The 25,311-nt window shown below is 42.3% G+C and overlaps 1 protein-coding gene across 11 annotated transcripts in view; it reads right to left on the bottom strand.

Moving 5' to 3' along the window:
* Positions 1 to 25,311, bottom strand: part of plcg2 (phospholipase C, gamma 2) — a 155,176-nt gene that overhangs the window by 42,207 nt on the left and 87,658 nt on the right. For all 11 annotated transcript variants that reach the window (XR_009714916.1, XM_061283069.1, XM_061283071.1 and 8 more), the window contains 10 exons: positions 24,591 to 24,677; positions 23,211 to 23,380; positions 21,788 to 21,988; positions 20,777 to 20,899; positions 20,523 to 20,703; positions 7,894 to 7,962; positions 7,687 to 7,796; positions 7,492 to 7,588; positions 7,332 to 7,404; positions 3,142 to 3,314 (listed from right to left, as the gene is read on the bottom strand). Coding sequence is in view for 10 of the 11 variants with exons in the window: in XM_061283069.1 (XP_061139053.1) it covers positions 3,142 to 3,314; positions 7,332 to 7,404; positions 7,492 to 7,588; positions 7,687 to 7,796; positions 7,894 to 7,962; positions 20,523 to 20,703; positions 20,777 to 20,899; positions 21,788 to 21,988; positions 23,211 to 23,380; positions 24,591 to 24,677 (1,284 nt within the window). In the remaining variant the exon portion in view is untranslated. The remainder of the gene's footprint in view (positions 1 to 3,141; positions 3,315 to 7,331; positions 7,405 to 7,491; positions 7,589 to 7,686; positions 7,797 to 7,893; positions 7,963 to 20,522; positions 20,704 to 20,776; positions 20,900 to 21,787; positions 21,989 to 23,210; positions 23,381 to 24,590; positions 24,678 to 25,311) is intronic.

The following is a 25,311-nucleotide window of genomic DNA, read 5'->3' as shown; positions in this document are numbered from 1 at the left end:
CAATTCCATCCCCCAAGACATCTCCAGAGATCCCTGGCTGGCAGCAGCTTGGAAGCAGGAGTGGGAGGCAGCTGGCCCCTTCCTCATGCACCGTTATGTCTGGGAACCAGGAGACGGCGCCATACGAGGAAACAAACTACCTCGCCAGCAGTGGACCACACTGAACCGCTTAAGTACTGGTGTTGGGCGCTTCAACACGTCTATGCGGCAGTGGGGACTGGCGGACAGTGCGGCATGCGAGTGTGGAGCCCCCGAGCAGACAGCCGACCACATCATCAACACCTGCCCCCTATATAGACCACCCTCAGAGGCCGGCCTCTTCGACCTGGGCCCAGAGATGCTGGCGTGGCTCCACGACACCAAGTTGGAGCTCTGACGAGAGAGAGAGAGCTCACAGTTTATGTTCCAATTAATAAGTCAAAATTTTATGTCCTTACAAGTCTGTAGAAAATGTTCATGTCCGCATAAAGAATGGCAAAGTTGGCAAGATGTGGACTGGATGTGCGTAAAATGATTGCGTGGATGCTGTGAAGATGCGAGGGTCGATGGAAAATGAAAGTGGCGGTACCTTGAGACAAAACAGGCAGAGGAGCCGGAGAGGAAAGCAGGAGAAGGATAACCAAAAATTCGGCGAAAGGATGGTCGCCAAGGCCAAAAGAATGAAAGCCGTGGGAGGAAAACAGCCTCCATTGAATCAACCCTACACCCCAACACCGAATCTGACCCCCACCGCATCCATCACCATGGAAGTAGCTCTTATCGAACTCGCCCCCATTCCCATGGAATCAGCTCTCATCGAACTTGCCCCCACTCCCATGGAATCAGCTCTCATCGAACTTGCCTCCACCCCTATGGAAACAGCTGTCATTATACTCGCGCCCACCTACGTGTGCAACGCAACTCGACTCGACTCAAAATGAGCACTTCCAAGAACTTTGTTACTGCTTTTTTTCCCCTGAAATTGCATTGAGGGATTGTCGGAGGAAAAGCCCAGCTCTGTTTTGTAAACCTTTTTCCTGAACGCAGACTTAATATAATTTCATTCGATTATATTTAACTACCGTATTTTGCGCCTCAGCAAAGTGTAAACAATCGCGTTTCTCAAACGATCTCCTATAAAATGATCGGAACTGACTAAAGTTCGATCTAACGCATTGGTACTACTTACCTATGTTTCCCTTCCATATCGATCCGTAGATTTACTCGAAACATTAACGGAGCAGCCTATTTTGAAATGAAATAGCCTCGCGGGTACAACAGCTATTCGGTGACGCCCCCTGACTACAGTTACCGTAATGTTGGGAAGCGATGTGACCTTGTAATTTACTAGTCGTACTAAAACGTACTAAAATATTTTGGCAGATCACTGTGTACAACCAGTATGGATCAACAAATTCATCAATTGATCCATATATAAGGCGCACCGGACTATAAGGCGCATTGTCGACTTTTGATAAAAATTTAAGTTTTTAGGTGCGCCTTATAGGGCGGAAAATACGGTGATCTGGTGTGAGTCTGATTTGTGTGGCTATCTTTGTCCTTAGAAGAAAAACAAACATGCGTTAAAGAAGTTGGACACAGGTAACTAGTAGGGGTGTAAATCGCGGGTTTTGTCACGATACGATATCATATCGATACGCAGACTCACGATCCGATATTTGCCGATATCTTTAAGCCTGCTGTGATTCATTCACGATATAGTGCTCTACGATCGATATAGAACAATATCCTGATTTATAACAATTCATACGCAAAATATATATTTATATTTATATCTTGGCTCTAGCATATTCATCAACTCGGAAAATCCCTCACACTCCACGCTACTAAACGGTCTCAAGTCTTTACAAATATAATATGAAATTGCAGCAGTGATGGATGTAGCTCGTTTAGAGTTTTTACTTAGCATTTGGGGGAAAAATGTGCTCACGGAGGGCGTCGTGTCCGTGTTGTTTTCGCTGCCGCTGCTTGAGGGAGGGATGTCGTGTTTTTTCTTTAAATGTGCGGCGAGATTTGTGGTGTTCCCTGAATATTTGATCACCGCATGGCAGGATTTACAAACTGCACGTGTCTTGTCCGTTGAGCCATCTTTTCTTTGGAATCCAAAGTGCTTCCAAACGAATGACTTGAAGCCCAAAGGGGAGCGAATTTCCTCGTCTTCTTGGACACTAGCCATAGCACCAGCCCAGGAGCCGCGCAGTTGTCGGCTCCCCTTTCACGTGCCTGCTCTGCTCACAACACAACACGCCGCGCACTGTTTCCGGAAAGAGGAAGCAAGCGACAATGAACTGGATTTCAAAATAAAGTCGCGTCTAATGTCCGAGGTCAAAAACGGGCGATATAGATCGATGTTTACGTTTAGCATCGATGGCAGTGAGCAGTGTCGTGGGTAAAGTCTGAAGTGAACAGGGTGAAAAGGAAAGGAGAGAGCACCGTACCCTGGGGGACACCTGTGCTGCAGCGCACCACGTCGGACACACAGCGATGTAACCTCACATACTGCGGCCGGTCGGTGAGGAAGTCCGTTGTCCATGCAGCCAGGCGCTGCTCCACACCCGCAGCCAATTTATATTGCCGAATTTATTTGAATCTAGCAACACTGGAACCGAGACTTGAGCTACTCAATCGCACTTCACAAAGACATCCCCGCATTGTATGCTGATGCTAAAGAAGTGAAGCGAAACACGTGTGATTCAAAACAGCCAAGACAACTGCATCACAGCTCCCCGTTGGCTAGGGCGTCTTGACAAATAGGTTTGGCGAGTTATTGTAACCTTGCAGTATTGTATTAGTTTAGTATTGCAAGCTTTTAGTACAACCAGCATAACCGGAGTTTTTCTTCATAAATACATGTTATAATAAATGTTTCCTTCTGAGCACCACAGGAACAGTTTAAAAAGTTCATGATGTAAATGTTCACCTGCTTTAATAGTTGTCACTGTGAAACATATTTATATATTGATTAAAATAATAAAAACAACAATGCTATAGCACTATGTTATTTATCTGTGCTACAGATGTCATGTACAGAACAAGAAAAGCAAATTCTATCATTGCAGTGCAAATGAGAGGGGGGTGCTTAAAATTAACTATTAATAATTTAACATTAATCATTTAAATATTTTAAAAGCAAATACTTGCCTCTTGTTCTCTACTGAATTGCTTTCTCATTTCTCTCTGAGTGATGCCCCAAGCCACCTTGTACCATTCAAAAAGCTCCTCCAAAGAGTCTGCGGCCAAGTCAAATTGCAGGCTGTCTTGCTCCATGTTCTGCAGAGTAAGAACATGTAGCTTTCCGTTTTTACCGTTTTTCACTGAAAAGAGAGAGAACAGAATTCAATGTCACAGCATTCTTTAGTCTAGAGTCCAGACCAGTGGTCCCCAACCACCGGACCGCGGACCAGTACCGGTCCGTGGGTCACTTGGTACCGGCCCGCCAAGCCGCACAGATTTTTCTTTTTTTTATCGACGATCAATTAATTCAGGTCAAGACACTTGTCCCGGTCACGTGACATGTTTTCCCAGTCGAGCCCGCAAAGCTAATATGTGGCGACAGGCTAACTAACCAGGCAATGAAGCATTCAAAACTGCTTAAACACATGGAGACCAAGCATCCTGCAATAAAAGACAAACCTTAATCACTTCGGGTCTCATTGTCTCCGATTACGTCTAGATGGGACCGGCTCGTTTCTGAGAAACAAACTCAGTGCTCCCACTAATTCAACGTAAGGGTGAGTTTTATTTTTGTCATTTGTAATTGTTTTTATGTCAGTCGTATCATTTTATATCATCATATTTATATATTTATTATAAGTGTATTATTAATTAACTTATTTATTTAAATGTATTATTTATTTATATAAATGCCGGTCCGCGAAAATATTTCTGACATGTAACCGGTCCGTGGCGCAAAAAAAGGTTGGGGACCACTGGTCTAGACTATGTTAATTTATTCTTGATCATTTGTTATATTCCTGATGAATTGATTATTTTGTAATGTTTTACAATTGTCCCTTTGAAATAGAAGAATTATTTAAAGGCCCAGATTAAAGGGACAGTATGCAAATGTTTTTAATTTCTTCAGAAGAAGTGCAAGAAAATTTTCTATCCAAACTATTTCTAGTATTTCCTCAAGTAAGTGCATTCATTGGATTTGTTACACATGCAGTAGTCATTACTCTGGCAAATTTGTGATTTGCTATGTTTGTGTTGTACCAGCGTTGTACCTCTTAGTATTTGCGACGAACGTGAACTAAACGTAGCACATTTTTTGCTTCTGGCTCATTTTGGGGCCAATCAACGATTTTTGAGGGCCTGTTCATTTTTTTCTTCTTAGCCTACAAAAGAAAACCTTGCTAGGCAGACTGTAAACAAGGCTTAATCAAGCGGGGGGGTATTTTGTAACCCCAGCCACCTACACTGCACGTGCCTCATCAAAATGCGATGTGTGCTTGGAGAAGGGGAAAAAGCGCAATGACACTTCACTCAATGTACTCAGCACCTCGATGAGCAGCCCCACTCATCCTTTCTTGTCAAACACAAATGAAAATGTAACATCCTATGAGAGCATTCAAGAATATTTGAATGAGTAGTTGTAGTGCTCTCAATGGTGTTGGACTCCAAATTACTCAATGAGATTGTTGATTGTTTTTTGGTTTATTTATGCCATGCAATCGCATTATCAGTTCCCTGGACAGCGCTTCTCTCTTGTCCCTCCCGTCCTGGCTGGCAGCATTATTTAGTAACTGGAGAAAAGGAGAAAAGCTCAGAGACCAAGAAAGACAAGTGAACACTGAGAAGTGTGATTCACCAATCTACTGTACGTTTTGTTTTTCGAATGATGACCTGCCTTCCAGTATATTTTTAAACGGAAAAACCGCTAACAAGATACAATGTAGACTGCTTTAGAAATTGTGAAGAGTGTGCGTCCGTGCACTGGTCTGTTTTTGATTGCCCACCATTTTCGCACCAGCTCCCAGCTCGTTGGCCACTTTTTTTTAAACTCCAGCACACCCAGTCCTCACTGTCAGTTTGTCCCACGTTGCTATCCCGTCTTATCTGTTGTCTGCCTTCCCCAAACTGACTCACGTTGCTGACCTAGCCCGTTTAACTGTTACTCGACCCAAGTATGACTTCTGCCTGGCCTGACCCTTTGCCCGTTATTCAACCGCAAGTTTTGCCTACGCCCTACCTGCTTGTGTTTTTCGTTCTCTGCACAGGTACGACTTTCTGCCTGTCCCCGACCACAAGCCTGCTCCGCCCTTGCCAGTTTTGCTGACGCATCCGCTCCTCTCCAACGCCTGTGATCCACTTCCCCTTTACCTCCTATTCAATAAACAAGAGTACTGTGACACATTTGGTTGTCCTATCTTTCTCGTCACAATTCATTTGGGCTTTGCACCTTTACCGTTGCACTTTTATGTCCCAAGTCCTAAAGGTTTTCTGGTTCTTTGGTCAAACAAGCTAAGTAATAATACAGTCACAACATAATTAAAAGTGAGTCAAAGCAAATATAATGCTACTTTAAATGTTTTGCACTTCATTTGTACGTTTTTAGTTTCCTACCTTAGTCCGACACCTACAGGAGATTGTTTTTGTTTGCACATTTCGGTCCACAGTTGTGTTTTTGTTTCAATACATTACAGAAAAGAACAATTCAAGCAGTTTTCTCATGTATTTGAGATTGTACGGTGATAGCATCACCTGGATATTTGTCAGATGGAATGAGGGAAAACAATCAAGAAATGGCAATATGCCAAAGAGTAACAGCTCGCAGCAACTTTTTTTTTTCAGGGGGGGGGGGGTTGGTAATGGGTGTTGGGGGTAAGAAAAGAACTATGAACGTTTCGTTTTTGCAGCAATGAACTTAACTAAAAGAAAATTAAATTCTGATCTATGAATTGAAAAAGTTAATTTTAGATTTTGTGAGTTGAACCAGTTTGACGCGCTGGGCCTCAGTACCTACCTCTGCAACTGGCTACTGGACTTCCTCTGTCAGAGGCCACAGCTAGTACGTGTTGGCGACAAAATCTCCGCCAGCATCACGCTGAGCACGGGGGCCCCCCAAGGCTGTGTGCTCAGTCCGCTGCTCTTCACCCTCCTGACGCATGACTGCACTGCAACCTACAGCGACAACCGTATCGTGAAGTTTGCTGACGACACGACTCTGGTGGGTCTCATCACCAAGGGAGACGAGACTCAATACAGGCTGGAGGTTGACCTTCTGACCACGTGGTGCAGGGACAACAACCTCCTGCTGAACGTCGACAAGACCAAGGAGATTGTTGTGGACTTCCGGAAGGGTCACACCCAACACCTGCCGCTGACCATCGACGGTGCTGTGGTGGAGAGAGTGAGCAGCGCCAAGTTCCTGGGGGTGCACATCAGTGAGGATCTCTCCTGGTCCACCAACACCGCATCACTGGCAAAGAAAGCCCAGCGCCGCCTGTACTTCCTGTGGAAACCCAGGCGAGCGAGCGCTCCTCCGGCCGTCATGACTGCATTTTACCGCGGCACCATTGAGAGCGTCCTCTCCAGCTGTATTGCTGTTTGGGGTGGCGGCTGCACTGACTACAACTTGAAGGCCCTGCAGCGCATAGTGAACACTGCTGGTAAGATTGCTGGTGCTTCGCTCCCCTCCTTGAAGGACATTTACACCTCCCCTCTCACCCGCAAGGCGACCACGATTGTGAGTGATGCGAGTCACCCCGCTCACTCTTTGTTCGAGCTTCTGCCCTCTGGGAAGAGGTACAGAAGCCTGCGCTCCCGCACCACCAGACTCTCAAACAGCTTCATACTCCAGGCTGTTAGGATCCTGAACTCGCTCCCCCGTTCTGCGTAGCGTCCTGTACTTTTACTGTCTGTACTGTCTGTATGCACACTGGCTCTTATTTGTTGTGTTATCTGTTTATTTATTATTTATTATTACTCTTATTATTTATTGTTTGTGCCTTTTTGTTTATGATGTTTTTTACTTTTGCGCTATGCTTGCTGGCTCCGTTTTGCTCCTCTTATTTATTGTGTTATCTGTTTATTTATTATTTATTCATCACTCTTACTATTGATTGTTTGAATTTTTGCCTTCTTGTTTTTATATTGTGTCGCGTACTTGTATGTCTATCGTGTTATGTGTCTCGTCACCGTGGGATAGAGAAAAACGTAATTTCGGTCTCTTTGTGTGTTGTGACATGTGGAGAGATTGACAATAAAGCTGACTTTGACTTTGACTTTGTGTAGAAAATATTTTCCAACACTCTCCCTTTCCGGGATCACGTGGTCAAGTTCATTGTTTTGAATAGATGCTGTTAGAAGGGAAAAAACATTATACTCACAGTTTTGTATGTTACACTTAGAGATATCCAACACACCCTTACATAGTTGACCCAAGGGATTGTCTTCTATATCCTGTAGTTAGATCACAATCACTCAAGAAATTTAGTCTTTATACCACCAAACCTCCAGTTATGGTAAATGTTTTTTATTTTTCCAAACCTGTTGTCTAAAATCAAGTTTGGTGTTGCTGGACACTTCCTCAACATAATTGGATGGGAAAAAAAGCTGCACCTTTCCACCATGGTCTCCTTTCCACCTAGAATGTGAAGGGCAATGCTTTTTTTAATTTGTTTTTTTTTTGTGTAGTCTTGTATTTGGTCATGTCAAAAACAACCGTGTGCAAGACGGACTCACCACCCATCATTGTCTTTGGACACATTATGTATCAAAGCGTCTTTATCGAAGGTGAGTTCATCGGGCCTTGTAGCCTGGTAGCTATAAACAGCCCTGACAGTACTCTTTGGCTTAGGTAGACAAAAAACAACACACAATAAGTATACAGTGCGTTAAGCATAATACAAAATCAACAAAATAAAATATTTCTAGCAATCCAGTACATACCAGTGATGACTCAATCTCATTGGGTTCCACATAGGTCTTCATTTCGTACAGTGCAGCAGTGCTGTTATCCTGTCAAACAGAATACCATCCATAAGGTACCATTCTTTGCAGAGGCTAAAACGAAGTCTCAATAAATTAGAAGTAAGTTAGCACTCCTGGCTCACATTACTGAGGTTCTGTTTGATTCTGAGCTACAATGCATAATCATAGTTATGCATAAGGTTAACTGAAGACTCTAAATTGCTGCATGGTGTGAATGTGAGTGTTTAGAAATGCCCTTTGATTGACTAACGACAAGTCTGAGGTGTACCCGAACCTTTGCCCAAAGTCAGATGGGATAAGATAAACCTCACTCGCAACCCGAGTAGTGATAATTGAAGGAATTTTGAAGTAATTCACATCTAAAGGGCTTACATTGATGTTTGCTACGCAGCTGTCATTTAGATGAATAAAAAAGACACAAGTTAAATGCATTGGTGTTTGCAATAATCCATGTAGCTTTCATTTCCTGATGAGTATGAATGGCATTGTGAGGATTTCTGGAAAAACAACAAAGTGACTGTAGGTCAGGGGTCGTGGACAAACTTTTTGACTCGCGGGCCAAACTGGGTTCTAAATTTGGATCGGAGGGCCGAACCAGGAGCAGATGGACGTAGTGTTTGTGTGAAGTAATATAAGCGACCTGTAAAGGTCAATGCATAAAAGATTTTGGCCTTTAGTAAGTAGTAAAGCATGGATATTCCCAAAAAGTTTTTTGAAAACAAATGCGTTTATTAACAGCATTAAAAAAAAAAAAAAAAACAGCAACACGGTGAGGGGTATCTGAAAATCAGAGCAGAGTTTTAACTCACCTGGTAACAGAGGTGAGGAAGCGGAAAACACTTCCTTAAAGTAAGCCTTAAGAACTTTACAGGTTAAGATTAGTCGCAAACAGGTGGTGCATCAATGTCCTTGAGGATTCTGCATTGTTTGAAAATGAGAATGGTCGCTAGTTTCTATCCCTGCTATGTGTACAAATCATATTCAAAATGCAATTTTTTACAACAAACTTGAGAGCCTCCCCTTCATTTTCAGTGGGAACAGTGTTGTTGGTCTCCCTTTTTTGCGAGTGCGTCATAGTCTGGAGTAAAATTTGTTGTGGCAATTCTTAGGAGAGATCCGAGGTATTGGTCCGTTTACCTTGATCTGTGACGGGTTGATGTTGATGTGGCTGAACGTCACGTCGCGTACGTCGAGCCAAATTGGCCACTCTTTTTTAACATTCGGGACTCACTTGTTTTTTTGGGCCACTCATTTTGATGGAAGGATTCCACGGGAAGGTTTGTGGGTGGCTTTAGCGTAAAACTGCATCTGAAAGCTCAGCGCGCGAATTACAAGAATGCTGTCGTCACAGCCCACGCTCTAAATTCGGGACTGATACAAATAGAGCGCGAGTGCGCCATGTGCGTACTACTGAGTACGTATACGCACTTGTGAGTGTGCACCGAGCTTTCTGACACGGCTTCCGGTAGTAAATGCGCATCTACTGGGGAAACGCAGTCATTGCAGGCAAAATGACCCAAAAAATGTTTAATAATACAATTTATTCAGGGTTGGCGGGCCGGATTAAACGGTCCCGCGGGCCGGATGTGGCCCGCGGGCCGTAGTTTGCCCACCCCTGCTGTAGGTGGTGGGTAACGGCAGAGGGACTATTAGTCAGTCAACAACAGGAAAAGCTTCCGACACGTGGGAGAAGGCGACCACAGAACTGACATTGAATTCTACACCCGAATAGTCCCATGGAGTTAAGACAACACAACTCCTTATTTGACATCTGGTCCTTGAAAAGTGCACAACTCACCCATGGCTGGCAACACACACACACACACATGCACACGCACACGCACGCACACACACACGCACACACGCACACGCACGCACACACACACGCACACACACACACACACACACGCACACGCACACACACACACACACGCTTAGACACGCCTTTTTTATGAAATGTATAAGGCTGGGTCAGGGATAGCATCCTTTGTCAATCTGATTCACTACCTTCGTTGTTCATGACAGCTGTGGCCCGGAGGAATGACCTTGGTCAGAGGCCTAACTGACAGGCAGTGGACTTTTTCTCTCATATGACGAATTAATAAAGTCACTTTAATAAGTGAAAAAATGCGATAAGTGAAAAAGAAAAAGATTTCCATACCAGCTATTTTCTCTACACAGTTTGTGGGTAATAACATTGACCTTGGAGAATTCTCATCATTTGAATATCTCGCTCTTGAACTTAAAACAAAGCTACTAGTACTCATTATCACATTATATCGGCCACCAAAATACTCATCACTATTTCTACAGGAATTCTCAGAGCTGATTTCACTTGGAATCACTAACTATGACAGATTAATCCTGAATGGAGACCTAAATATTCATATTAATAAAAAGAACGACTCCAAAGCTATAGAACTAGTAAACCTACTAAACAGTTTTAATCTTACCCAACACATTAATGAAGCCACTCACTAGCATGGTAACACTATGGACTTAGTAATAACAACAGGACTAGACATTGATAATGTCTCTGTATGTGAATTGCCTATCTCTGACCATTACTGTGTATCTTATAATGTAAAGCTAACCTTAACACAGACTAAAAGGGAAATTCTAGTTCAAAAGAGATTCCTAGATGAGCAGGCTGAAGCAGAGTTTTCTGATATTATGAGTTCATTTGAGCCATACAACTATGACTGCTCTTTAAATGACATAGTTGAACATTTCAATGGTATCTTGTTGTCTGCTCTGAATACTGTTGCACCGCTAAAGGTTAAAAGGACAAGTACTGACAGAATCTCCCCATGGTTAAACAATAGCAATGTTAGGCAAACCAAGAGAGTCTGTCGGGCAGCTGAAAGAAAATGGAGGAAAACTAGACTCACAGTTTATCGTGATATATACAGAGACGCCATGACTGCTTATAATAAAATATGTCTGGCAAGAAAGGATTACCGTTTTTTTTCCATGTATAATGCGCCCCCATGTATAATACGCACCCTAAAGATGGCATGTTGATGCTGGAAAAAAGCCTGTACCCATGTATAATACGCACCCAAATTTGGACTCCTACTTAAGTCTGTAAACGTAAAATTATTTCAGAAAAAAGATCATCTTTGGGAACAACCGGATGTTATTCTGCCGGTCAGTATCACTGTGCATGCGCTAGCAAACTCCATAGCGAAGGAATGTTTCGGATTTGTGTAGGGTAAATTGTGACAGCAAACGAGAAGGTGATCGAGCAAGCGTCTGATACGAGAGCATTGTGTTCGTATGGAGCGTGTTTGAAGCGAACAGCAGAGAAGAAAGTGCATCTGTAATGGCGGCCTCCGTATCATATCTGGAAAAAAAAAAAAATATATATATATATATTTTTTTGTACCCATGTATAATGCGCACCCCAGATTTTAGGACAATAAATTAGTTAAATTTTGCGCATTATACATGGAAAAAAACGGTACTTTTCTAAGATTATTTCAGAGAACACTGGAAACTCTAGAATATTATTCTCCACTATTGATCAACTACTCAATATTGCCCCCACACCACCACAGTTCTCTGCATCAAAATGTGAAGAACTCGCATTATTCTTCACTAGTAAAATAACTTCAATCAGAGCCAGTATTGTTGCTGATATAAACATAGATGATCTCAGTAAATCCTATAAAAATTGTGTAAACATGGGAAAATTCACCTGTATTACATTGAATGAGCTTTGCAAGACTGTCACTGAGTGTAACTCCTCCACTTCATGTATTGACCTTGTACCGACAGCATTCTTTAAGCAGGTATTCAACAGTGTCTCAAGTCATGTCCTGAACATTATAAACACATCTCTTCAAACAGGCATCTTCTCAGATGTCTTTAAAACAGCTGTGGTAAAACCCTTACTAAAGAAGCCCAACCTAGATGGAAATGTACTGACCAGCTATAGGCCAATATCCAACCTTCCTTTCATTAGTAAGATACCGTTTTTTTCCGTGTATAATGCGCCCCCATGTATAATACGCACCCTAAAAATGGCATGCTGATGCTGGAAAAAAGCCTGTACCCATGTATAATACGCACCCAATTTTTATGATTTTTTTTTATTTATTTATTTATTTATTTATTTTAAGTCCCAATGATCGTCACACACGCAGGGAGGCAATGGGTCCCATTTTTATAGTCTTTGGTATGGTCTTAACTAGGCTGGATGTAATTTTTTTTGTTGGCGTTGATTTCTCCGACGGCCCGTAAACGCACCACCGCGCTCCGTGCGCGCATGTGAAAAAGGCGTGCGCACGTGAAAAAGGCGGCTCTGTATGGGAGAGACGTTGAAGAGGAATAAAAACACCCTTGGAAACCAAAACTTGCCCCCCGCCGTGACTCGGAGCCGCAACAAATTTCGGATTTGTGTAGGGTACATTGTGACAGACAGCAAACGAGCAGGTGATCGAGCAAGCCTTGTCTGATACCAGAGCATTGTGTTCGTATGGAGCGTGTTTGAAGTGAACACCAGAGACGAAAGAAACAAGGCAAAGTGTTGTGAAATAAAATATTACCTGTAATACGCATTTTGTTATTTGCTGATTGCTACTGCTAATTAAACTGTGAATTGAAACTAATAGGAAGAAAACAACTCTCGCTCTTTATATAGCTGACGTGTCTTGCGCATCCGTTCTGCTCATGGGATCCATAGTGCGCATGCGCAGTTATACTGCCTCCGTATGACGTCCGGTCCGCGATGAAGATTTAAAAACAAACAATATATGACAATAACACACCATCAAGGATTGCACCATCGCATCAAACGATGTGTCGTCAATTATGTATTTTACTGAGTAAGTGTGTTGGGCAGGATGGCTGAATGCGATGCGCGATTGACAACAAACAAGAAGAAAGGTGATTTCAAGTTTTATTTCGGGGGAGATTTGTCATGTCTCCTCCCCAGTTTTGCTATGTGTCTAGGTTGCCATAGTTTCTGTTCGCGTCGCCCCTCTCTTCCTGTGTCACCTCAATCGATGTAACGTGTTTTGTATTTAAGTCCTGTCTGCCCCTCGCTCACCGTTGGATCATTGCATGTGTTACTGTCATGATGTGGTTTCTGTTCCTGTCTTTGGTAATGTCACCCTGTCTTTTTGTTCCACGACTTTGTCGGTCAGTCCTGTTGTTGGTTTTGTTGTACCATGACTTTCTTTAAAAAAATAATAATAAAAAAAAAAAAAAAAAAAAAAGTGTACCCATGTATAATGCGCACCCCAGATTTTAGGACAATAAATTAGTTAAATTTTGCGCACTATACACGGAAAAAAACGGTACTTGAAAAGATATGTGCAAATAAACTCGTTTCTGAAAGAAAACAATATCCTGGAGGAATTTCAGTCAGGCTTTAGAACATACCACAGCTCTGAAACTGCTCTTACTAAAGAAATCAGCGACTTCAGACTAAAGTCTCATGAAAAGTCGATTCTTATCCTCTTAGACCTAAGTGCAGCGTTTGATATCATTGAGCATGATATCATAATCAATCGTCTTGAAAGGTTAGTCGGTCTTTCGGACTGTGTGTTAAACTGGTTCAGAACATATATCAAAGGGAGAAAGTTCTATGTTATCTTAGGAGAGCATGTGTCCAACACACATGACAGCCGCTATGGGGTTGCACAAGGCAGCTGCCTTGGTCCACTATTATTCTCACTTTACATGCTGCCACTTGGTGACATCGTCAGATAGCACAATGTATATTTCCATAGTTATGCCGATAACACACAATTGTACATATCTGCAGAACCCAATGATGCTACACCTATAAACTCCATCACCAACTGTCTTCTGGCTATAAATAAATGGATGAGCAACAATTTCTTAAAGTTAAACGAGGATAAAACTGAAATCTTGCTAATCGGCCCTAAAACAAAAAGAGAAATGTTGTTTAATAATTTGGGGAAATTAACTCCCTGGATTAAATCCGAGGTTACAAGTCTTGGTGTTATCTTAGATTCAGATCTAAGCTTCAGGTCCCACATTAACAAGGTGACAACTATCATTTTTCCACATTAGAAATATAGCAAAAGTAAGAGCGTTCATAAATCAAAATGATGCTGAGAAACTGATTCATGCCTTTATTTCAAGCCGGCTTGACTACTGTAATGCGCTCTTTACTCGTCTCCCGAAAGAAAAAACACTGACTTATCCAAAACGCTGCAGCTCGCCTATTAACCATGACCGAGAAGGGAGAGCACAATAGACCAGTTCTAGCTGCTCTGCACTGGCTTCCTGTAACATTTAGAATTGATTTTAAAGTCCTTCTCTTTATATACAAAGCCCTCAACGGGCAGGGACCAAGCTACATTGCTAACTCTCTTGTTAGCTACATACCTCCAAGAACCCTGTGATCATCTGCTGCTGGTTTATTGGAGGCTCCCAGCAACAGCAGAAAGAAGATCGGTGATGCTGCCTTGGTTAATTACGCCCCCAAACTATGGAACACACTGCCCATAGATATCAGATAGATATTTTTTACCTTTTCTTAAATCTTTATTCTTTATTTTATTAAAGCTTGCTCCTATTTTAAACTCACTTTATTAATTGTGTATGCATACATTGTTTTGTTTTTATGTGTTCATGTTTTTCTTTCTTCGTTGTAAAGCGCTTTGAGCTGCATTTCTTGTATGAAAGGTGCTATACAAATAAAGTTTATTATTATTATTATTATCCATAGCAAAGCAATCTGGCTATCCACTCGATAGCAGGTGGGTGATAGGGGCAGCACTGTCAACATCATGATGTCATCCATTCCAACTTGGCGCAGTGAATTAAAGGGTAGAGAGGGGGATTATTTTGACAAATACTGGACACAAAATTAGGGACACCAGATATTTAGCAAACCTTACATTATTGCCCCCTTCCCCCACCAAGACCTCAATGTGGGACTTCCAGAGGTACACCTTAAATACAGTGGCTATTTACGCCTTTAATTTGTGACCCTGGCGTGACGGCTAAGGAACGTTAATAACGCCTCGTTTGTGGTCAAGTTGTAAGAGACAAATTGATTGTTTTCCTTCTTCCACGCTGGCGGCTGCCAAAATAAGGTAAGCGGAAGTTCTAAAATAAGGTAAGCAGAAGATCTGTACATTGTTTGCGCTAAATTTAGGTGTACAAAAACGAATATCAATTGGTGTTTAGCAGGTTCTGGATATGCCTTGCCATAGACTGGCGTTCTACCAGATGCAGTGGAACATCGTGACGTTTTGGTGCATATAGTGTAGTTTTGGGGTCCTCTAAAACGATGGCACACCTCGCTCAATCGAACTCAGCCCTCTGTGACTATGACTAAGACATTTTGTCTCAAGTTTTGTTTAATCTGGTATAAAAAGATTGAAATATGGATAGGTTGCAGAAAGAATGCGTTAAGCTCCAAAAAAGAAATAGTAAGTCACATAATAAGAAGGTTACATAGAGGCAGCTACATGATGAATTGTGTCGTGGCGTAAAGGAAATGTGGAAACAGAGACAGAAAACATAATATTAGAAGAGCGAATTTGGAGAGAGAAAAGGGAAGCAAAGTAACAAATAGAAAAGGAGATGAAGCGAGACATCATGTGCATCTTACGGCAATGGAAGACCACCGCTTTAGCAAAACTCCACGAAGAACAAGACCCTGTGACCAATGCAGTATGCAGGTAAACACAGTAATAGGGTTAAATGACAAAACAACATTGTATCCAACTCTGCCAACAAATTAACAATCATTTATGTCCCTTAGGCACCACCACCATACCCACTTGCCACTTAGGAGACACCCGATATGATGGCATCGATGAAATTCAGGAAACACAGACCAGATAGCAAACGTATTCTCGCAACACAACTTTCTTAGAGGCAGGTGGTGCAGGGTTGAAGCCCATTCCAAAATGCCAAATATCCACTCTAGTTTTTTACGGTACCCATGAGCGGGCCCCTCACAATTTGGTGACAGATCACCCCATCCACTGACTGGTCAAAGAAAACACCCACATGGTCATCACTTTTAACCTGGATGATGCCAGACGCATTAACAATGCTTATTACAATAGTGACAGTGACACTGATGATTGGAATGGCATTACGGAAGCACGGCAAAAGGCAGAAGTGGCGAGTAAGAAAAAGGTTTCAAATGTTAAGAATAATGTTTAACAATTAATGTTTTCTACAAATGCCTGAGCATGAATTGGGTTGGGGATGGCAGTATGACCTTTTGGGGGACCGGGACACACAGGCACTGGTGGACAATTTACCTCAATTAAACAAAGGAGCCCAGGGGTGGATTTCAGATGTTACAGCTTTAATGGCAGGACAGAAAGGTGGCAGTGGCCTGCCATGTTGTGTGGGGGCTGTTACTCCCACAATGCAATAAAATGTAAAGAAAACTGCACAGTTAACTGCTGGTCAGAGAAAAGAAAACTAACAACTATAGATTGCAATAGCTGTTAAAGCTTAACTTGAACAGAGCACAAGAGGAGGCTACAACGGCCAAATCAGAAAAAGATAAAGATAACATGATGGTTTTAACTGAACAGTCTCGTGGCTGTGGAGGGACCATGGGTGCGGTCGTGGCTGGGGAGGAGCTGGAGAAGTTCTAGTCCATATTCCAAAAAGAAGAGATGTTAGTTGTGTGTGTCCATGTTAGTCAGTAAAAAAGGTGTGTTTTACCTTTTTTTTTTTTTTGTTAGAAACACATTTGTTAAACTTGCACCAGAGCTGAAATACCGTTTTTTTCCGTGTATAGTGCGCAAAATTTAACTAATTTATTGTCCTAAAATCTGGGGTGCGCATTATACATGGGTACAAAAAAATTTTCAATTTTTATTTTTTATTTTTTTAAAGTCCCAATGATCGTCACACACGCAGGGAGGCAATGGGTCCCATTTTTATAGTCTTTGGTATGGTCTTAACTAGGCTGGATGTAATTTTTTTTGTTGGCGTTGATTTCTCCCACTGCCCGTAAACGCACCACCGCGCACGGGAAAGAGGCGGCTCTGTATGGGAGAGACGTTGAAGAGGAATAAAAACACCCTTGGAAACCAAAACTTGCCCCTCGTCGTGACTCGGAGCCGCAACAAATGTTTCGGATTTGTGTAGGGTACATTGTGAGACAGCAAACGAGCAGGTGATCGAGCAAGCCTTGTCTGATACGAGAGCATTGCGGTCGCATGGAGCGTGTTTGAAGTGAACAGCAGAGAAGAAAGGAACAAGGCAAAGTGTTGTGAAATAAAATATTACCTGTAATACGGATTTAGGTAGAGAACTGAACTCTCGCTCTTTATATAGCTGACGTGTCTTGCGCATCCGTTCTGCGCATCTGTAATGGCGGCCTCCGTATGATATCCAGTTTGCGTGTGTGCGCGTGTGCGTGTGTGCAAGAGCGAGAGAGAGAGAGAGAACGCTCAACCGTAGCGCGCCGCCGACCGCCCAACTGCACCGCGCTGGTCGCATTAGTGTGACAGAGCCGTCGCTGAAATTTAGAAGATATTTTTAAAGTCCTGATGTACTTTCTAAAATTTAAGTGGACCTCAGTGCGCACTGCGCAGGGAGCTTAATTTGGTGCAGCGCGCCGGGCGCTCACTGTCGCATTGCTTAAAGAGCGCCTTTGTGTTTTAGGATGAACAGCAGAGACCAAAGGAACAAGGCAAAGTGTTGTGAAATAAAATATTTCCTGTAATACGCATTTTGTTATTTGCTGATTGAAACTGCTAATTAAACTGTGAATTGAAACTAATAGGAAGAAAACAACTCTCGCTCTTTATATAGCTGACGTGTCTTGCGCATGCGTTCTGTGCATTTTATTTCACAACACTTTGCCTTGTTCCTTTCTTCTCTGCTGTTCACTTCAAACACGCTCCATGCGACCGCAATGCTCTCGTATCAGACAAGGCTTGCTCGATCAAAGTCAAAGTCAAAGTCAAAGTCAAAGTCAGCTTTATTGTCAATCTCTCCACACGTCACAACACACAAAGAGACCGAAATTACGTTTTTCTCTATCCCACGGTGACGAGACACATAACACGATAGACATACACGTACGCGACACAATATAAAAACAAGAAGGCAAAAATTCTAACAATCAATAGTAAGAGTGATGAATAAATAATAAATAAACAGATAACACAATAAATAACGGAGCCAGCAAGCATAGCGCAAAAGTAAAAAACATCATAAACAAAAAGGCACAAACAATAAATAAGAGTAATAACAAATAATAAATAATAAGAGCCAGTGTGCATTCAGACAGTTCAGACAGTGAAAGTACAGGACGCTACGCAGAACGGGGGAGCGAGTTCAGGATCCTAACAGCCTGGAGCATGAAGCTGTTTGAGAGTCTGGAGGTGCGGGAGCGCAGACTTCTGTACCTCTTCCCAGAGGGCAGAAGCTCGAACAAAGAGTGAGCGGGGTGATCACCTGCTCGTTTGCTGTCTCACAATGTACCCTACACAAATCCGAAACATTTGTTGCGACTCCGAGTCACGACGAGGGGCAAGTTTTGGTTTCCAAGGGTGTTTTTATTCCTCTTCAACGTCTCTCCCATACAGAGCCGCCTCTTTCCCGTGCGCGGTGGTGCGTTTACGGGCAGTCGGAGAAATCAACGCCAACAAAAAAAATTACATCCAGCCTAGTTAAGACCATACCAAAGACTATAAAAATGGGACCCATTGCCTCCCTGCGTGTGTGACGATCATTGGGACTTAAAAAAAAAAAGTCCCATTTTGGTGTCACCCCCACCCTTTTTCTCTTAATAAAGATGCTCTTGTGGGAAGCGAGAGTCAGACTTCATTCGACCACCGCTGTAAGCACAGCGACGAGTGAACTCTCCACCTGCAGGTGTCTAAAACGACTAACTTGTCTCCGTGTGGTTCTTGCAAAATAAGTTAGAGTAAGCACCACTCTAACACTAACTATATGAGTCATCCCTGTTTTCGTTACACTTGTATCATAGCTGGCTGTCTGATGTTTGTAGCAACACAATCAGCGTCATAATCGATAAAGAATTCAATGAGCTATAACAAACACAGCCAAACCCAAACAACAGCTTTGGCATTTATCTGCCAAAAAGAAGCATGCAAGTAAACCCATCCAGCATTTGCCGCGAGGATTATTTATCACATTTTATCGTGTGAGCCAGATTCTACCAGTGGCCACAATGTAATGTGAAATTCTACATAATGGATGGATGGATGCATGGATGGATGGATGGATGGATGGATGCATGGATGGATGGATGGATGGTGGGTTTTGGATGGATGGATGGATGGATGGATGGATGGTGGGTTTTGGATGGATGGCTGGATGGATAGATGGATGGGTGGATGGATGGATGGATGGATGGATGGATGGATGGATGGAGGGGTCGTGGGTTGGATGGATGGATGGATGGATAGATGGATGGACGAATGGAGGGGTGGTGGGTTTTGATGGATGGATGGATGGATAGATGGATGGATGGATGGATGGATGGATGGATGGGTGGTGGGTTGGATGGATGGTGGGTTGGATGGATGGATGGATGGACGGACGGACGGACGGACAAACGGACGGACGGATGGATGGATGGATTCATAAAAATTGGGTGCGTATTATACATGGGTACAAGCTTTTTTCCAGCATCAGCATGCCATTTTTAGGGGTGCGTACTATACATGGGGGCGCACTATACACGGAAAAAAACGGTAGGTAAGTTGGTTAACCACTTAGCCTCATGTTCACTCACTGCTACGGTCTGCTGGACAATGCCTGACATTGTCTACCCCACTGAGGAATATCTTGTGATAGTTCTTAGAATCCGTGAATGTGAGACTAAGGTAAATGGTAAATTGGCTGTACTTTTATACTGCAGAAAAAAACGGAAAAGAACAAAAATTTATTTGAGGGGACATGCTCAGTAACACGTTTGCATTTGTCTCATGGCGCAGTGAAATGACGTATCATTTCAGCCTACGTGTCTCTCACTGGACCAATTTAAAAGTGCATACGCATTGACTTGCCACTCAAGATTAATTGTATTAATTTTCATAGTGAGTTAATTTGCAGTATAATTAATCGATTAAGTGACATCCTTTATATCATGTTAATAACATAACGTCCTAACTCAATGTTGTTGTTGTTGTTGTTGTTTTTTTGCCAAAGTCAAATTTTTGCAGGAAATGACTCTCCATAGTCCAGTGCTTCTCAATTATTTTCTGTTACGCCCCCCCCTAGCAAGAAGAAAACTATTCGCGCCCCCCCTCCCCACCGTGACTATCCTAACTTGTCTTGTAAGTCGTAAAATGTTGCACTGTCGCAAACGTGACAGAAGTAACAATGAGAGCGCCACTGCCCCCTGCTGTAGTAAACGCGCAATTACACTTTATTCTAGTACTGCCAAAAAAAAAAGCCTGTTCCCCAGGGTCACACGCGCCCCCCCAGGAATAGCACTGCGCCCCCCAAGGGGGGCGCGCCCCACTATTTGAGAAGCACTGCCATAGTCCAATGCAGATGTTTCAAAAATGCCTAAAAATTACAATTACGTTATGAGTGAGACAGTTTGAACATTTTTTCCCCATCCTCATCTAAATTCATAAGAAACTCACTGTGCTGAAGCGAGCCACTAGGTCAGGCGTGACTGGGTATCGCAGCTTGGTCTTGCGATAAAGTGGCTTCTTCTTAAAGTAGTTTACCAGCTCCACAAGGCTCTCAAACTCGGTTGTTGTGCCAAGCAAGTAAACACTGCCTTCCTTCTGGATCCGACAGTGTTTCACCTTACCATCACCTCTGAGAGACAGAATTGTAGTTTAGTACAAACTAGAGTTAATTAAGAAAATTCATTATTGGCATGCTGCACAACCTGAACGTGATTGCAAAAGAGTCTGGGTCTCCCTCTCTTTGTCGTATCAGGAAAGCTCCATCTCTTGGAATTTTCAACAAATAATCTTCAGCCTCACCTCTGCTCAGGTTTTTATAAAACCACCTAAAACAAAATATAAAAGAACATAAAGTACTTATATTGTACACTTACATATTTTCCACATTTTATTGTAGAATAATAAAGTTCCAAGGAATACCCCTAAGAAACACAATATTTTCTGTTTTCTGTCAATGAAATGAGACTACCGTATTTTCCGCCCTATAAGGCGCACCTAAAAACCTAAAATGTTTAGGTTATTTTTAGGTTAGCCTTATATATGGACCAAATTCCTAAATTTAAACTGGCCCAAAGCATTGTGTCATGAAATCAATCATAAGTGGCCCGCTGAAGACTATGAATCATGACTCAAAAAGACTATGGATCATTATTTTATGATTATAAAGTAATATGTTCCGTCTGAAGTTGAAATAGAAAAGATAAAATGGAGAATGATTTGATTTGGATTAAAAATCTGACATGATGCATTAATGGTGCGCCTTATAGTCCGGTGCGCCTTATATATGGATAAAGTTTTAAAATGGGCCATTCATTGAAGGTGCGCCTTATAGTCCGGTGCGCCTTATAGGCCGGAAAATACGGTATTCTAACTTGATGACTTATCAAATTTAAACGTAATTAGAATTTTCAAAAGGAGCAACATTTAACATCAGTCCTGGAATACGATAAGGGCGTGAAACGTGAAAATGAGTCTAACAGCCCATGAAAGAGACTGGATATGGCACTTTTTTTCCAGTGGATGTAAAACCTGGCATTTGAGCAGGCTTTTATAGCCATTGCACATTACATGTTCACAAAAAAATGCATCATTACTGTAATGGAGGTGATCAATAATTAATTAAACTTAGGGAGTATCGTTAAAATGAAAGAACAAACAGAAGTATTTTACATGTACATTTTGTTTTACTAAAATATTAGTTGATTGTGACAAACCCTTGCTGGAGATGTGGATTTGGATGTGGTACTGCATCAGTAAGACGCAACTCAAAGTCTTGACAGCGCAGTGGGTTCTCTCTGTAGTGCTGTATCAGGGCATACACACTAGGAAATTGTATGTTGGCTGCCAGGTAGTAGTATGTGTTTTGTCCCTCTGAAAGAGAACGAATACGGCAGTGCTGGACTCTCCCGCTGCGCCTAAATAAATGTTGGTAGACAATAGACAAGAGATTAATGTTTGAAAACAACTAAGATATATATCCAGCCATTCCTCTCGAGTTGCTAATAAATGTCAACACTAACTGTCAGGGTTTTCCAAACTATCTTGATTTATGATTATGTTGGAATGTATGTAACCGGTAATAAATAACCTAGGTAGATTAGTTTTATGCTTATGTTGGTATGTAACCGGTAATAAATAACCTAGTTTGTCCTATCCTACACAATGTCGTAAAACATCCCCTGCTCTGCTAATCTAGAGGTCAAGAGCTTTAACTTGTCTATTCAGTCCACTGTCACCCCCACCCTTTTTCTCTTAATAAAGATGCTCTTGTGGGAAGCGAGAGTCAGACTTCATTCGACCACCGCTGTAAGCACAGCGACGAGTGAACTCTCCACCTGCAGGTGTCTAAAACGACTAACTTGTCTCCGTGTGGTTCTTGCAAAATAAGTTAGAGTAAGCACCACTCTAACACTAACTATATGAGTCATCCCTGTTTTCGTTACACTTGTATCATAGCTGGCTGTCTGATGTTTGTAGCAACACAATCAGCGTCATAATCGATAAAGAATTCAATGAGCTATAACAAACACAGCCAAACCCAAACAACAGCTTTGGCATTTATCTGCCAAAAAGAAGCATGCAAGTAAACCCATCCAGCATTTGCCGCGAGGATTATTTATCACATTTTATCGTGTGAGCCAGATTCTACCAGTGGCCACAATGTAATGTGAAATTCTACATAATGGATGGATGGATGCATGGATGGATGGATGGATGGATGGATGCATGGATGGATGGATGGATGGTGGGTTTTGGATGGATGGATGGATGGATGGATGGATGGATGGATGGATGGTGGGTTTTGGATGGATGGCTGGATGGATAGATGGATGGGTGGATGGATGGATGGATGGATGGATGGATGGATGGATGGATGGATGGATGGAGGGGTCGTGGGTTGGATGGATGGATGGATAGATGGATGGACGAATGGAGGGGTGGTGGGTTTTGATGGATGGATGGATGGATAGATGGATGGATGGATGGATGGATGGATGGATGGGTGGTGGGTTGGATGGATGGTGGGTTGGATGGATGGTGGGATGGATGGACGGACGGACGGACGGACGGACAAACGGACGGACGGATGGATGGATGGATGGATGGATGGATGGATGGATGGATGGAGAACTCTACCAGAAGGAGAGGGTGAAATCCGTGGCAACAGCATCACTCTGTCTGACCAAAAAAGTACCATCTCTTCCTCTTGTCTTGGTACAGTAATCGTGAATCATTTGCTCTGCCATCAGACGACCCTTTTTAATGCCACCATGAAACCATGTTTCAGAACAATGGAAATCCTGGAACTGGGAAACAAACACATTGGTTCTTTACTTTAGTGATCTTGAATATAATACATATATCATTCCCAGTCAGTAGTTGAAAATGAAAAGACATTATATGGTCTTTTGAAACACTCCTGCCTCAGCATTTTGTATGTTTTAAATGTTGGTGATGATTTTTACTGTTTATTCATTTCTTATCCAAACAGGCATGCATTTCTTTTCTTGTTTGCTAACATTTATGGTGAAGTCACTGTCAGTTTGTAAGCAGGAAACTATTCAACATAAAAAATGTTTTTACTATTGGAGTGATACCTAAAGGTAAGGGGAAGTGAGCTAGTGCTGAGACCAAGCAAGAAAGCTCGACCCCATCTAGCCTGGCCAAGTGTTGGCCAGTTTTTTGCAATTAATCTGTATCCCACCACCATAAGGAAAAGCATTCACATGGGTTTTCATGTGCTGGAGCTGCATCAAAATTTCATGTGCTGGAGCTGCTCATCCAGAGTTGAATTGTGTTTATATTGTTGTCAATTGAGTGAATATTAACCAGGTTGAGCGGTGGCATATCTGCAATGTTAGCCCTTAGCCTAGTTAGAAAGCCTCTTCGTCAACTTCATTACCATCTTAGAGTCTTAGCTGAACAGCTTTCACCCAGCGGAACTGGTCATATTAATAAGGAGCTCAGACCAATTACTCATCTTTCAATTTTGTTGTTGGATTAGGTCTCTTTGACACGTGATTAGCTATGTAGCTTGAGCTATGACGTTATACCACCGTGTCCTTTCTCTTGCTTCACTGGCTTTCCCTCCTCTATGCCAGTCTTTGCGCATACGTAGGAATTGATCTCAGTTAAGACTGCAAGGTCACAGATTATCACACAGGCTAGGCGGAGTCGCTCTCTTGCAGAAAGGCAGCCTAGAGTATAAGAATAGGAACCTTGGAGGTGGGGGTTAGACCTTCTTCCGCAATCTCGCAGAGAAGGCTCCACAGCTGTGTATCAATCTTTCTGGCATACATTAAATAGTTAACTGAGAAGGCAGCCTCCTGGTAATAATAATTAGCATAGTGAGCATTAAAGATAAAGAACTGGGACAATATCTAACATTGTCTTGCTTATTCTGTTGTGTTTTTGGTAGATTTGGCTTGGTGTGAAAATTGACTGAATATTAGTGGGTTTTCAATTTTACATTCAAAACAAATCTATTTTCCAGCTGTAAACTTTACATTCCTTTACCTTCTTGAGGTCTTCCTTTTCCTCTTCATACTCTTCTGCATAGTACAGCATGTCATCAGAGATGACACAGTAGTGCTTGTTCCACCGCTGAAAAAGGCATTTGAAAGTTGGGTGCAAAGATTCTGACAGTTTACACTGGCACATCATGGTACCTCAAAGGCTAAGCTCCTTAAAGGTTGTAAAATTGGATTTTGGCCATAATTTAACATGAAACATTGCACTGAGGGGGAAAAGTGTGATTCCGCATGTCATGCAAGCCATTATGTGTCACACTCATCGGCGTTCATCGACTCAAAAAAAAAAGCCTTTGATACTATAGATCACAATATACACTGCTCAAAAAAATTAAAGGAACACTTTGAAAACACATCAGATTTCAGTGGTGAAAAAAGAAAGTTGGATATCTATACTGATATGGACAGTTTAATGTCTCAGAAACAAAAGGATGCCACATCTGTTAATGGAAATAAAAGTTTTCAGCCTACAGAGGGCTCAGTATATAGACACCCCAAAAATCAAAGTGAAAAAATGATGTGGCAGGCTCGTCCATTTTGCCTAAATTCAATTTCTGCAACTCAAAATTATTTTCAATATCTTGTGTGGCCCCCACGAGCTTGTATGCATGTTTGACAACGTCACAGGATGCTCCTAATGAGACGACGAATGGTGTCTTGTGGGATGTCCTCCCAGATCTGTCTAAGGGGCATCATCAAGCTCCTGT

Source organism: Syngnathus typhle, linkage group LG7 (assembly GCF_033458585.1).
Source record: "Syngnathus typhle isolate RoL2023-S1 ecotype Sweden linkage group LG7, RoL_Styp_1.0, whole genome shotgun sequence".
Classification (NCBI taxonomy): Eukaryota; Metazoa; Chordata; class Actinopteri; order Syngnathiformes; family Syngnathidae; genus Syngnathus; species Syngnathus typhle.
The sequence above is the reverse complement of the archived record's forward strand: the minus strand, read 5'-3'. Positions and strand labels throughout refer to the sequence as shown.